The following is a 15,016-nucleotide window of genomic DNA, read 5'->3' as shown; positions in this document are numbered from 1 at the left end:
TTAGGCTAGATACAGAGTTTGTTAGTTAGACCATCACCTTGTATACATATATATACAATTGAGTGAGCCAATTCAATTTGGACTCTTTCACAATCAATAACAACCAAGTTCACTCTCTCACTATTCACATTGTTCAACAGTTATGGTCCCAACAAATACCTTCTATCTACATTGATTGCCTGCCATTCAAGCTAAAACAGATTCAATATACTTTGGCAAACAAGGTATTATATCCCTTTTATTCGTACTTCATCGAATGGTGTTATTTGACATGTCATTCATCCTCTATATATGTTGCACAGGGGCAAGTATACTTGTCTACATATTTTACATTTTACTCATAACCATTTTAGCCTGTCTATACCTTCATTTGAAAAGTAAACATCCTCATTACAATACTCAAAGGTACGTTATTTCATACCTTGTTAGTCATACATGATGTATGACTAATTTCTTGCTCTCAAGAAGGTGGGATTTTTTGGATTGGTATCATGGAAAAAGCCGTTGCTTGTGAATGGTTCCCTTGAAATCATTTCTCTAACAGAACTCTCTCTGATTTTTATGTTTCTTTTATATGACTAGTTTCTACCAGTGACCCTACTGGCAACTAATGAGGCCAAGTGTAAGAAAAGAACTTCCCACTCTTCATCAAATATTGTTTGTTACATTTCTCTTCTTCTAAGTTGGAACATATATAGGTGGAAGATTTAGTAATGGCCTTAGGCCTTGTTGGAAATATCTGCATGATGTTTCTGTTCTTTCTAGTATTAAGAGTGTCTTCGCTTTTGCAGTTCATTGGCCTAACTTTAGAGGGAAGTATCAAGTACCACATCTAGCTAGGACCACCGCAATGGTCCTCTTCACAGCCCATGGACTTTGCTACATTATCTTTTGGGACAACACTAATCAAATCTAAGAGGTAAATTCAATAAGCAACTTGTTCAATGCAAAGTCCTTGTTCAATGCAAAATCCTTTTTCAGTCATAAACTATATAGGCTAACATTGCAAGAGCTTTCATTGTAGATGCTCATGTGGAATAAAGTTGGCGTCTCAAATGTGGCTGGAGAAGTAGCTTTGCTAGCAGGATTAGCCATGTGGGCCACTAACTTACCTTTGATAAGGCAAAAACTTTATGCAACTTTTCTTCTACACTCATCAACTGTACATAGTTTTTGTAGTCTTTTATGTACTACACGTAGGATTTTTTTCTTCCTGTGTGTTTCTTGCAGGATTTTACTTATTCTTGATGGATCGCTACCTAAGATTCCTACAGTCCCAGCAAAAAATTTAGCTGGTTTCTGCTCGCATCGCATCTTGTGAAACTATTGAACTGAATTTCTCCAAGAATCCAGATGAATGACAAGTTCTATATCTGAATTTTGTCTCCATTTCAAGCAACATAGTATTTATTTCAATTTCCTCTCATGTTGCTGCAATAGGATTGTGCTATACTCCTACAAGTGTCATTTACATAAATGTTGTTAATATTTCCAAGTTGAAATGGCATCCTTTTTCCAACACCTCTTGCTGCGACACTGAACATGATACCCTAAGCATTCTCATCAAAAGTTCAGGAAACTGGTCTCATTCTTTGTATCAGAAGCTATCATGTTCATCTCCACCGTCCCACCTTAACATCTTTGTCGAAGGGTCATATGGACGGGACTCATCAACCTTTCTCAAGGTATGGTAACTAGTTAAAGGAGCCTCCACAGTTTACAACTCATGGATTGACATATATAATGTTTGATGCAAGTATGAAATGGTAGTGATGGTGAGTGGAGAAAGTGGAATTGCACCTTTCATCTCCATAATTCGATGGCTACTCTTTAAGGCCAATACCGAAGGGGGCAAAGCTCCATGAGTTCTTGTATGCGCCTTCAAGAAGTGCGTTGATCTCACCATGGTAGACCTCCTCATGAGTGTTTCAGGCACAGCCTTTGACATCTCGCGCTTGCAGCTTCAAATTGAAGCCTATGTAACAAGAGAGAAACAACATGTAACAACAGAAAGAAAGCCTCTTCAAACATTATTGTTCAGGTCAAATGCATCAGATGAACCCATTTCTGCAATCTTTGGGCGAAACAATTGGCTCTGCCTTGGGATTATCATCTCTTCATCTTTAATATTCTTCCTATTACTTATTGTCATCCTAAGCAAATAATATATATATCCAATGGATCATAATTCAGACCTCAAATTCCTATACTTCTCAAGGGCCAGCCTGAGCATGCTATTCATCTGTGTATCCATAGTCATTACAGCTACATCTGTTTTTATCTGGAACAAGAATCAGAATATGTATATTAAGCAGATTGAAAGCAACACATCTCCAGGCACTGTTTGTTATGATGCTGACAAGGAATTAGAGTCTCTACCCCACCAATCCTTTTTTGATGTAGTTAAAGTACACTATGGCAAAAGACTAAGGGTAAGATATAACTTTTTGAGATGACCATTTCTTTAAGTTCAGTTAAATATCTTTTTCATTGAATAAATAACACTTTCTCGTTGGAATTTGTGAGTAAAACCTCAAGGAGGAAAATTTCATTCTGTGACATACTCTCTAGTTTCCAGGATCAAGCATTGGAGTTCTTGTCAGTGGCCAAAGTGAAATGAGACATGAAGTAACATCAATCTGTAAATATTGCTCCACAGAAAACCTGCAAGTGCTTGAGTTACTCCTTTTCGTATTTTGTATTCGATGTCTTAGTCTCATATCTCCACTTTTATAGTCTTGTGTAATACAATGAAAAAAAAGAATAATCATGTATTAGTCTATCTGAAATCAACTATTAATCCCTAATTCCATGGAGTTCACTTTTCAATTGATAGGAGCCAAACCCACCAATTCTGCTTTTTAACCATGTATTTGTAAAAATTATACTACCTTTTTTTGTTAGGGTACAAATTATACGTAACTAAGGCATGTGCCATGAACTTATGATAGCAGGAAGGGTGAACTGGCTGGCTTCATTCATTTGCAATGTTTTTGGTAGATTTCCTTTGACAAACATACTCAAATGGAGGATATTATTAAATTCAAAAAGAAAATCCTAAAATGGATTAATTTGTTCTTGAGATCATATAACCTAAACACTATTCATTACTTGTTCTACGTTTTTCCTTTTCAACAATAAACAGATTCATATGCTGTCGAGTGTAGGTGTATAAAATTTTAGCATTTAATTGCAGGACTGATCTGAATTAACTCATATCATCTTAACAAATTTAGGATAATATCAAGAAATCACATAGGTATCATCAAAACTGCAAGTCATAAATATTCCCTTACGAAATTGACAAATTGTAACTCGATTATGACAACTAACAATAAAAAGCTACAGTTGATCAGTTAAATGTTCTGTAGTAAGTTGTCTATGTTGTACAACACAACTGACTTACCAAAAAATGTATGATTCAAACCAAGAATTTGACTACAAGCCCCATCTGCAGGATAATATACTTGGGAATTAGTAAGATTTGGCAAAAATTGCTACTTCTTCGGCAGGATCTCCAGTCATGAAGCATTTTTTGATCCCTTCGGGTTGTTCAAAAGGGAAGCACCTAATGGTTGCTCCTGTTTCCTCCTTTACTTTTAGCTCATGTTCATTGCTGCATGATCATGTAAAACAAGCATGAAACTAGAGTTGTCAATCATGGTCCACATCCATATAGACACATTTATGCTTAGCCCTGAAAATCTGTTTTAAGAATCTTAAATGAAAAAACCTACGTAGCAGACCAAGGACCCCTAGCCCATTTGCCTTGTGATATTGCTACTTTAAGATCATCATATGAGTTCACATCTACAATATTGCTGCAAAAGAAAATGCCGTGCTTTTTCAATATGTCAGTGTTATAGCATAAGCCAAAAACCAGATTCAAGGAGAACATTGTTTTGCCACAATCTAAAGTTATGCTACCATTAGCCTTCTTCACTTCAAACAAGTAGATGATTAATGAAATTATATTACTATACAGAAGCCATTATTTCACACAATTCAAAGCATGTTAGGAAAGGAGATATTTAGAGTTTAGACAGAAAATGAGTGAACCTGTCACGAAATGCTATGGCCCTCTCCAAAAGAGAGGACTGTATTTCATACAACTTGTCTTTCACAAAAGCCACCAAAATAGAAGGCTCCATAGAGATTCCAAACACTTTCCCCTGCTTCCCAGGAACATCTCTCCTGGATATCACCACACTCTCACTAGACACATCACGAGGACCAATTTCAATTCTAAGAGGAACACCCTGAAATGAGAAGGTGCATATTAGGTAAGCACAAGTAGAAATTTAATTTGGCATGAGTTTGCATTAAGCCAGCAGCAACTACTACATCAGATTATTTATATCAAGCATCCAAGTTTAAGAGAAAACCTTCATTTCCCAGAAATTGAATTTCCATCCAGGAGTTCTTTGCTCTGAGTCATCTAGTTTAACTTTAATACCTGCCGTATGAAGAACTTCTTTTACAGAAGATGCTGCATTTAGAACAGCCACTTTCTCTTCATCCTTCTTCCAAATAGGTACAATTACCACCTAAATGAAGCAAGGCATATCATTAAAAAGTACAACCATCAAACGAATTAAATTATCAGCCAAGGTGGAAGATGTTCCAAAGGATAATCCCAAACCAGTGACTTAACGTGACTTAGATGTGCAGCACCCTAAAGTACCTGTATCGGAGCAAGCTTTGGTGGAAGCATTAGGCCGGCATCATCTCCATGGGTCATGATTATGCCTCCAACAAAACGTGTACTAATTGCCCATGATGTCTGCCAAACATGCTGCATTTGTCCAGTCTCATCTAAAAACTGCATAAGGATAAATCTTGAGCATCTGCATCTGATATAAATACTTGAAAAAAAGGCATGCAAATATAACAGAGTCAATCAAAATTTGAGGGTAACTGCCCAGGTATCATGGAAAGCAAAAATAGCAAATAAATAAAAATAACTCGTGCATTTAAGACGGGGAGAAGGAGCATAATTTCTTGAAGAAATTAAGTATATTGATAAAAACAAGTGAACTTCAAACTAAGAACATTTTGCAGATCTGCAACTACTAAAATGTTGTTTAAATACCTGTGTTCCAAAGGCACGAGAAAAGTTCTGGCCAAGGTTGTGGCTGGTTCCGGCTTGCAATGCTTTCCTGTCACCCATCATGGCCTCAATTGTATAGGTCTTATTAGCTCCAGCGAATGTTTCTACTTTAGATTTTCGACCTGCAATAACAGGTATTGCAGCTTGCTCATAAGCAAATTTGGTATAGATGTCAATCATCTGTATAGCCTGCAGTTTAACAGAAATATTTACTAAGATCACAGTGATGTAACAAGTGAAGACACTAAGGCTTAACACAGAGAAGATGATGACCTCATTTTCTGCCTCTTCAGGAGTTGCATGAGCAGTGTGGCCCTCTTGCCAAAGAAACTCAAGAGTCCTAACAAATGGTTTTGTGCGCATCTCCCATCTTGTGACATTTGCCCACTGCATCACATTTATGTGTCAAAAGAAAGTCACAGACTATCCAATCACATAAGCAGACAAGTGTCTAATCACAAGCACAGCAGCGGAAACATTTACCTGATTAATCAAGAGAGGGAGATCACGATAACTTTGGATCCATTTGGTAAACATGTGATTGACAATGGTTTCACTTGTGGGTCGAACCTGACACAGCCTCAAGAATTACAAAAATCAAAGCTAACCTTAGGTCACAGATACTCAATATCACAAATAGAAATTCTATTCAGTATATAGATTGTGAGGAAAAGGGAAAAAAAAAAAAAGAAAAAAAGAAAAAAACGATACGGAGAAGAAATGCGCATGAAAGCAACATCAGCAAACAAAAAAGTTGAAGAGCATACACACCACGAGCTTCTCTTCAAGTTCCTTTCCACCTCCAATTGTCACCAATGCCAACTCGGGACTGAAGCCCTCCACATGACTTGCTTCTTTCTCTATAAATGAGTATGGAATAAACTACACCGCAGAATGGAGAAACAAACAAGCACCAAACTCAATAAGAGATATTTTGATGTCATACTACAGTTAGAATCATGCTATCCGCATTATCAATACCTCACTTTGCATTACCATTACATTTCCTATACTACAAGGTGGTTTGCATTATCACACACAAGTTCACAACTTCGGAGAATAAAAAAAAGTATTCTTCCTTGAACTGTCTAATGCAAATTCTCCGTCCAACTACTACAATAACCATAGTCACTGAGGATTAAACTATAAATGAGCTAGAAATCCCCCCAAAATAAATAAATTCGCAAACAGGGGAATCACCATAATCACCGAAAGATTTTTCCTTACATCATCCCTTTAAAATCCATCAGAATTAAGAACCTTACCTGCGGAAAGTACATGTTACTATGCCCTGTTTCCTTGAACTTCACATTCAAATAGTCCTGTACCCCAAGAAAAAGAAAATAAGAAAAAAAAAACATTTCTCTTAATATATCGGCCAAAAAGAAAGCATAAAAATTGAGGTGGAACCTGAATGGATTCCCAAATAGCGTAACCATAGGGACGAATGACCATGGTGCCACGAACAGGACCGTAATCGGCGAGCTCGGCGTTGGCTATAAGGTCGAGGTACCAAGCGTTGAAGTCCTGTGACCTTGGCGTTATTACTTGGTCGCTTCCTTTGCTGCTCTTCGACTTATCCTGGGTCTGAGCTGACGCAGCCTCTGCTCTCTGGGAGGAGAAGCTAGCAGCGAGAGGAGGCGGCCGGAGAAGAGTGCCATGGGGGCGGCGGCGTCGTAGAATGGGAAGAGAAGACGGTGAGGAGAACAGGTTCGTTAGCGTTAGAGAGGGCAGTCTCAGTGACACTGCCATTTCCTCACTCTTGTCTCAGATGAGGTTTTCTTTGTCTCCCTCAAATAAATAAATAATAGCACTTATATTGGCATTTTTCTATCTTAATTCTTAAGTCTTAATCAAAAAGAGCAATACACACGTTTACCATTAGGACAAGTTGGAGGGAATACAAATATATTTTTAGAAATTTTGAGATGAAAATATCTTATTTCCATGTTTAGTTCAAGATTTAAAAAATTATTATTGGGTATGTTTTATTTTTTGGAATCAAAATCCAACCCATTTCATTCCCATCTCTCCCCTGATTATCTTTAATTCCAATAGGAATGGAATGTGTATAATTAAGTGAAAAGACTAAAATACTTTTGTTAATTTCATTCCAACCCTTCTTTTCAGATTTTTACTCCTCATTTGATCAGAAACCCAAACTCTAGCAGAGCCCCTCTCTCATCGAAATTAAAATCTATTCGAGCTTCTTCCCCAAATTCATGGAGGCTCCACCGGCGTCAACACCGTCTCGCCACCGATTTGAATTTGCACGACCACCCGTCACCTTATTCTAGAAGGAAAATCACTTCAATCGTTCGTTTGCGTTCGTGTTCCATCATCGCAGCTCACGTCGGTTCACTGCCAATGTATGCTTGCGTCGTCGTTGCCGCGCCTCTAGCCGGATCCTCCGCATCGCGTGCTCGCGTTTGGTCTCTCTCCTTCGTCTGAGCTCGATTGCTACAACATTTTCTGAGGTTTTTGGTTTTTACTAGTTCATTCAAAATAAGTTTATTTACGTCTTTGAATTGTTGTTTTAATTGATACATCCTAATTCCTTTTTCATGATATATAGATGCTGATTTGTTTTTTTAGTGGTAATATTTGCTTATCTCTATGGTTTGAACTATGTTTATTTTATTTCTCAAATAAATTGAGGGTTTTTTAATTGTTGTGGTGCATATAGTGTTATAGCATATATTAATCTGTAAATTGTTGTGGTGCATATAATTTCAGCTCTTGATCAAAATTTGAAGATCACTTTCTGTTTGTTGTCGTTTTTCTTTGAATCTTATATTATATAATAATTGCTGAATTTTGATCTTTTGAATATGTTAATGTTTCTTTCTTTGTCTTGTTCTGATGCCTAATATCTTTGTTACTTTGATGTTTCAAGAACATTTGATTAGCCATGGCATTGCCATTAATTTCATATTGAAAATTGGTTTCCATGGTGTAAAAGGTTATTAGTTGTGGTATTGTTTAGTTTTGCTGGAAGCTTTTATAATTGGCATAACTATTTGTTAATATTTGTTATTTGTCCAAGTTGCAGCATAGCTGATAAACCACTATTTCATGGTTTATCTTGTGCTCAATAGAGTGATTTTTATCAAGTCTTTGCACACTTATTCATACTAATTGCATGGTTTTACATTTTCCTTCCTAATTTTGTGCTATGATTAAAAACATGCTTCTTTGGCCTTAAATCTGCTATGTTTAATCCCCTCTTATTACCATTCGATGCCTTGATATGTGTGTTAAGTGATTTCAAGGTTTATAGGGCAGGAATGGCTTATAGGATGGAAAGGAAGCATGCAAAACTGGAAGGAATACAAGAAACTGAAGGAATTGCTAAGCTGTCCAGCATGACCTCTTTGTACTAATTCGATCATAACTTGAGCTACAGAGGTCCAAATGAAGCGGTTTCAGTTGTGTTGGAAAGCTAACATCTGGGACTTCAAAATGATAAATAATTTGCCATAGTTGCCATGCTGTTAGGTGACGCGCACGCGTAGATCACGCGTATGCGTGACCAGGTAAAAGTTCAATCCACGCGTACGCGTGGGCGACGTGTACGCGTGACAGAGCGACGTGCTGGACGTATCAAAAATCGCTGGGGGCAATTTCTGGGTTATTTTTGACCCAGTTTTTGGCCCAAAAAATACATATTAGAGGCTACAGAGTGGGAGAATGCATCAATTCATTCAACACTTCTCATTATTCACAATTTAGGTTTTAGATGTAGTTTCTAGAGAGAGGCTCTCTCCTCTCTCTAGGTTTTAGGATTTAGGATTTCTTTTAGTTTTAGGATTACTTCTTCTCAATTCCAGGTTCAATGTTCCTTTAATTTAATTTCTCTTCTACTTTTATTTGTTCTAGCTTTCTAGTTTATTTATTTTCCCTTGTTGATTACTTTATGTTGACAATTTAGTTTATGAACTCCATGTTAGAATTGATTTTCTTATTTAATTCAATTTGAGGTATTTCATATTTATGATTTTAATTCAGCTTTTTATATTCTTAGCTTGAATTGATTAATTGGAGACACTTGAGTTATCAAACTCCTTTGTTGATTGATAATTGGAATTTGCTGGTTGGTTTGGATTCCTCTAAAGCTAGTCTTTCCTTAGGAGTTGATTAGGACTTAAGGAATTAGATTGATTAGTCCACTTGACTTTCCTTTATTTAGTAAGGGTTAACTAAGTGGGAGTAATGAACAATTTTCATCACAATTGATAAGGATAACTAGGATAGGACGTCCAGTTTTCATACCTTGCTAAGAGCTTTATTAGTTATTAATTTAATTCTTACAATTTACTTTTTCTTGTTCCTTATTCAAAAACCCCAAAAAGATAATCTTCCATAACCAATAATAAATACACCTCCCTGCAATTCCTTGAGAGACGACCCGAGGTTTAAATACTTCGGTTATTAATTTTATTGGGTTTGCTTTAGTGACAGACAAGTTTTTGTACGAAAGGATTCTTTGTTGGTTTAGAAACTATACTTTCAACGAGAATATATTTGTGAAATTCTTTACTAGCAAAAATCCGTTCGTCAAAATGGCGTCGTTGCCGGGGACTTGCAAACGTGTGCCTTATTATTGGTTATTGTAAATATTTACTTTTTCGTTTCTTTATTAGTATTTTTAGTTTTAGGAGTTTATTTTTATTTTTATTAGTTTTTATTTTTACTTGTTACTATGAATTCTCACCCCTTTCGCTATGAGTTTAGTTCAAATTATGTTGCAGGGAATGGACGCTATAATGAGAACATGCATCAAGGTTGGAACAATCAAAGACGGGAGGAGCCACAAGGATTTGATCAACCCTCTTGGCAACAACCCCCTCCAATGCACTATAACCAACAACCATCCTATGATGCATACCAAGACAATAGTTATGGTGGACCCTTTCGTGACAACCAACCTCCACCAAATTACTATGGTCAAGAGCCATTCTAGGATGCGTACCAAGATGATGGATATGGTGGACCCCCTTGTAGTTACCAACAAGGCCCACCCTATGCTTATGAACCCCCTCCTCAACATAGCTTTGAACCACCACACTCACAAGCCCCCCTACTAGCAAACACCCACACATTATCCCAACCCTTATCCACCATATCAACCACCATATGAGCCTTATGAGCCATACATAGATCCATCCCAATTCCAACCCAATTACTCCCAAGAACCACCACCTCCATATATACCATGTCCATATCCATCAACCCAAGAGCCATATGATCCTAATCATGTTATTCAAGCTGGACAAGAGTCAAGGAATCGTCTCAAGGAAGCAATAGATCAACTTCAAGCAACCATCCGTCAAAAGTTTGGCCCAAGAGACTCATGCAATGAACAAAGCATTCCCACGGATGAGTGTGTTGAGAAACAAGTGAAAAAGATGGAGAGTGTTGAACCGCCACATAATGATCTCTCCATTCCATCACCACCCTCCATGGCAGAGCACCCACATCCATCAATCCAAGAGCAAGATGATTCCAGTTATGCTATTGACATGGAACAAGAAAGAAGGAATCATCTTCGCGAATCCATACTTCATAAGAAGCTAGAGGAGGCCCTAAGGGCAGCAGTAGGAGAGACCCTTGAAGATGAAAGAATAGTTGAAAGGAGTTGTCATAGAAAGGAAATCATCAAAGAGGAGTACGATTTGATACTAAAACAACCGGACAAAGTAGTAATTATTGAAGAGGAAGAAGTGGTTGCAGACTTATGAGATGCGAAACCTCCTTGGGAAAGTCCAGTCATAGAGCCCCCTTCTAAGGTGTTTGATGTTGATGTTGAGGAGGGCGTACAACCTCCAAGGCATATCATGGTTGAAGACTTTGCAGAAGTTGATCAAGAGATGGAGATTCAAGAAGAAGAAGCACAACCTCCCGTGCCCTTGGTAAGCAATGAAGAAGAGACTGAATTGAAAGAAAGTTACCAAGAGGAAGAGGTTGAAATTGAAGAAGTTTGCAAAGAGGTGGAAGTTGTCAAGGAAGAGCTCAAGGGAATGGAGCTGGAAATCACCTTGCCAAAGTTGTTGGAGACCTCTCCCCCTAAGTCACCATCATCCTTCACAACATTCAAATGGGTAAAATTTATATCTCTTAGCTTTCTCATTCCACTTGAATATGGTTTACTTGAGACAGATGGTCAACTCAGAGCTCTTTGTGGCTATAAGAGAAAGCGGGAGATGGTTAGTGGTAGGAATTGTCATGCAAGGTTCAATATGGTTGCATGCTCCAAATTGAAGTACAAGGGTTAGTATAATTCTCAATTGAATGGGTCTAGGAAACTGTTTGGATGTCTCGGTGAGAATTCCGATTACTCACCACCCAAGTAGAAAAATGATGATCAACAAGAAGACGGGTGCAAAAGCATAGTTTGGACCCCGGAATTTAGTCTAGCAATCAACACTCTTGGGGCCTTGTCACTTGCTTTAACTTGCTTGAAGGCTTTACGCGCCTAGTTTGGGATCCTGGAGACTATTGGAATTGCAAACATTGGTGGAGATTTCTGGATGAGTTCAAGCATAAGCCACCATGACAAGGAGCTCACAAAATGTCCAACTTAAGGACTTTAACTAAAAGTGCTAGGTGGGAGATAACTCACCATGGTATAATCGTTCCTTTTTATTCTTAGTCTTATTTTATTTTATTTTCATTAGTGTTCATTCATAATTTCTGCATATTCACCTGCATTCTGCATTTTGCATTCTACATAAAAAAAAAGGGGATCGACGCGCAAGCGTTCATGACGCGCGCGCGTCGTTTGCGTATGTGCACCTGAACAGAGAGTTGCGCGAGAGACGCGTGGGAAGGGTGCGTGGCACATAAGCACCCCATTCGTACGCGTACGTCACACGTACGCGTCCCCTGCAAAGAGTTCAACCCACGCGTAAGCGTCAGCGACGCATACGCGTGGGCATGGAAATCGGCGCCAACAACATGCTGAACAGAGAATTGTGCTGCCCCCACGCTGAAATGGTGCTACAGGCATAAATTTATCTACGCGTACACATCCCTAACGCGTGCGCATCAATTTCAATATTTGGCAATCCACGCGTGTGCGTCCCTGACGCGTACGCGTCATTTGAACTTTACGCGACCCATGCGTACGCGTGATGCACGCGTACGCGTCGCATGCGACGCACAATTCAATCAGCACACCGCCAAATTTCAAATCTCCCCTCCCCCAATCCTAATTCTTTTTCATTCCTACTTCTTTTCTTCTTCTTTCTTTCTTTTCTTCTCCCCCTCTACTCTTCTCCTCTTTTAATTTATTGCATTTATTTATTCTTCTTCCTTTTCAATTTTTCTTTCAGCTTAGTTATTTATGGTTTCTCTTTCATTCTTTTCCTTTTCTCCATGCATTTTTATGTTGGTGTTGGAGCTTTATTTGGATCTCATATTATTATACTTGAGATTGTGGATATCATCAAGAGTGATTTGATAATTAATATTAATTTTTGGGTTGCATGCATGTTTTGAGTTCCTACCTTTTCTAACATATTTTACATGCATACCAAGTGTTTGTGAAGAGCCCGTATGGCATTGTGCATTTTTAATTATTCTATCATTCTACTCTAATGCCTGTTTTTCACAAAATCCTTTCAATATTTTATTAATTGAATATAATTGTCAATATAAACGTGATTGTTATTTTGTTACGAATGATAATACATTTTAGCTATTGATGCTTGATCTATGCTACTCATGTCTTTGCCGGCATGCTAATAAACATCTTGCATCCACTTGCCATAATATGCACTTGCTATATTTCCGTTGATGAACTGATCACATGTAGTCGCGACCATGTGTTAATGATAAACCACTATTTTATGGTTTATCTTGTGCTCAATTGAGTGGTTTTTATCAACTCTTTACCCACTTATTCATACTATTTGCATGGTTTTACATTTGCCTTCCTAATTATGTGTTTTGATTGAAAATATGCTTCTTTGGCCTTAAGTTCCCTATGTTTAATCCTCTCCTATTATCATTAGATGCCTTGATATGTGTGTTAAGTGATTTCAGAGATTACAGGACAGGAATGGCTCAGAGGATAGAAAGGAAGCATGCAAAAGTGGAAGGAATACAAGAAGTTGGAGAAATTGCTAAGCTGTCCAGCCTGACCTCTTCGCACTCAAACAACTATAACTTTAGCTACAGAGGTCCAAAGGACGCGGTTCCAGTTGCGTTGGAAAGCTAACATCCGGAGCTTCGATTTGATATATAATATGCCATAGTTGCTCTGACGCTAGGTGACGCGAACGTGTGCTCCATGCGGACGCGTCGTAGTTCCGAAAATCAGCGTGGCAGATTTTTTCTCCAGCGATTTCTGGGCTATTTCTGACCCAGTTCTTGGCCCAGAAAACACATATTAGAGGCTATAAAGTGGAGGAATGCATCCATTCATAAGAATAAGCTTACACATTCACAATTTTAGGAGTAGATATAGTTTTTAGAGAGAGAGGTTATCTCCTCTCTCTTAGGATTAAGATTTAGGAAAATGGCGCCGTTGCCGGGGAATTGCAAACGTGTGCCTTATTATTGGTTATTGTAAATATTTGCTTTTTGCTTGTTTATTTGTTTTTATTTTTGTTTTTTATTTTTGTCTTTTCGTAAATTAAGAGGTTATTGGTTTTTACTTAGTTATTAAAAATTTTTCAAACAATTTTTTTTCTTGGTGTTCATCTTGATCTTCAAGTTGTTCTTCGTGTTCATCTTGATCTTCAAGTTGTTCTTCGTGTTCATCTTGACCTTCAAGTTGTTCTTAGTTGTTTTCTTCGTTTTGATCTAAAAATTTTTAAGTTTGTTGTCATTTTATTATTTTTCTCTTTCCTTATTAAATTTAAAAATGTTCAAAATTCAATTTTAAAATTTTTTTCAAATTTCAAATCTCAAATTTCAAAATTCAAATTTAAAAATTCAAAATTTTAAATTTCAGATTTCAAAATTTAATTTTCAAATTTTAAAATTTAATTTTCAAATTCAAAATTTAAATAACCTTTTAATTTAAATTTGTTTTTATTTTCATTTTTATTTGCTACTATGAACTTTCACTCCTTTTGCTATGAGTCTGGTTACCATTATATTGCAGGAAGAGGAAATTACAATGAGAACAGGTATCAAGGTTGGAACAATCAAAGATGGGAGGAGCCACAAGGATTTAATCAACCCTCATGGCAACAACCACCTCTAATGAACCATCAACAACCACCATCATATGCCTATAAACCCTCTCCTCAACATGACTTTGGATCACCATACTCACAAGCCCTTTATCACCAAACACCACCATATGATCCTAACCCGTATCCACCATACCAACCACCTTATGAGCCAAATGAACCATACACAGAACCACCACCTTTCCAACACAACTACTCTCATGAACCACCACCTCAATATTCACCATCTCCATATCATTATCAAGATGAACCACCTTCCTATTATGAACCCTCTCTCCCCGATGCTGAACCTCCATGGGAAAGTCAAGACATAGAGCCTCCTTCCAAGATGGTTGCATTTGATGCTGAGGAGGGTGTACAACCTCCAAGGCATATCATAGTTGAAAACTTGGAAGAGGTTGGTCAAGAGATGGAGATTAAAGAAGAAGAAGCACAGCCTCCCATGCCCTTGGTGAGCAATGAAGAAGATATTGAACTGGAAGAAAGCTACCAAGAGGAGGAGGTTGATATTGAAGAAACTTGCAAAGAGGTGGAAGTTTTCAGAGAAGAGCACAAGGGAGTGGAGCTTGCAAATTCGTTAATAATACCTCCCCCTAAGTTGCCATCATCCTTCACAACATTCAAGTGGGTAAAATTCATATCCCTTAGCTTTCTAATTCCACTTGAATATGGGCTACTGGAGACGGATGGTCAACTTAGAGCT

The 15,016-nt window shown here is 37.7% G+C and overlaps 1 protein-coding gene and 2 long non-coding RNA genes across 4 annotated transcripts; 2 read left to right on the top strand and 1 right to left on the bottom strand.

Moving 5' to 3' along the window:
- Positions 2–1,976, top strand: LOC110264922. Its single transcript, XR_002351280.1, has 3 exons — positions 2–698; positions 775–919; positions 1,025–1,976. It is a non-coding gene; the product is annotated as an uncharacterized LOC110264922 (long non-coding RNA).
- On the bottom strand, positions 1,285–6,862 carry LOC107609233 (proline--tRNA ligase, chloroplastic/mitochondrial). 2 transcript variants are annotated; one of them, XR_002351279.1, is made up of 13 exons: positions 6,521–6,862; positions 6,376–6,432; positions 5,882–5,992; positions 5,594–5,680; positions 5,384–5,497; positions 5,093–5,299; positions 4,685–4,822; positions 4,386–4,547; positions 4,060–4,259; positions 3,738–3,821; positions 3,407–3,616; positions 2,196–2,281; positions 1,285–1,975 (listed from the first exon to the last, which is right to left on the bottom strand). XR_002351279.1 is itself a non-coding variant. In XM_016311115.2 (11 exons), the coding sequence occupies exons 1-11, from the start codon at positions 6,860–6,862 to the stop codon at positions 3,475–3,477; spliced, it is 1,644 nt and encodes a 547-aa protein (XP_016166601.1). In that variant the 3' UTR covers positions 3,205–3,474. The 2 variants fall into 2 exon arrangements, 1 of the variants encoding a protein (XP_016166601.1); XM_016311115.2 differs by lacking the exons at positions 1,285–1,975; positions 2,196–2,281 and having other exon boundaries at positions 3,205–3,616.
- LOC110264923 lies at positions 2,281–2,738 on the top strand. Its single transcript, XR_002351281.1, has 2 exons — positions 2,281–2,432; positions 2,579–2,738. It is a non-coding gene; the product is annotated as an uncharacterized LOC110264923 (long non-coding RNA).

Source organism: Arachis ipaensis, chromosome B07 (assembly GCF_000816755.2).
Source record: "Arachis ipaensis cultivar K30076 chromosome B07, Araip1.1, whole genome shotgun sequence".
Classification (NCBI taxonomy): Eukaryota; Viridiplantae; Streptophyta; class Magnoliopsida; order Fabales; family Fabaceae; genus Arachis; species Arachis ipaensis.
Note: the sequence above shows the minus strand (reverse complement) of the source record. Positions and strands in the feature narration are given on the sequence as shown.

Bases quoted from the DNA above. Each gene is read 5' to 3' on its own strand.
- LOC107609233 (XM_016311115.2), bottom strand. From the start codon at position 6,862: ATGGCAGTGTCACTGAGACTGCCCTCTCTAACGCTAACGAACCTGTTC. The intron at 5,993-6,375 runs GTAAGGTTCTTA...TCTGCGGTGTAG, and splicing joins GTAACATGTACTTTCCGCAG to TTTATTCCATACTCATTTAT. The intron at 5,498-5,593 runs GTAAATGTTTCC...AATGTGATGCAG, and splicing joins TCCCTCTCTTGATTAATCAG to TGGGCAAATGTCACAAGATG.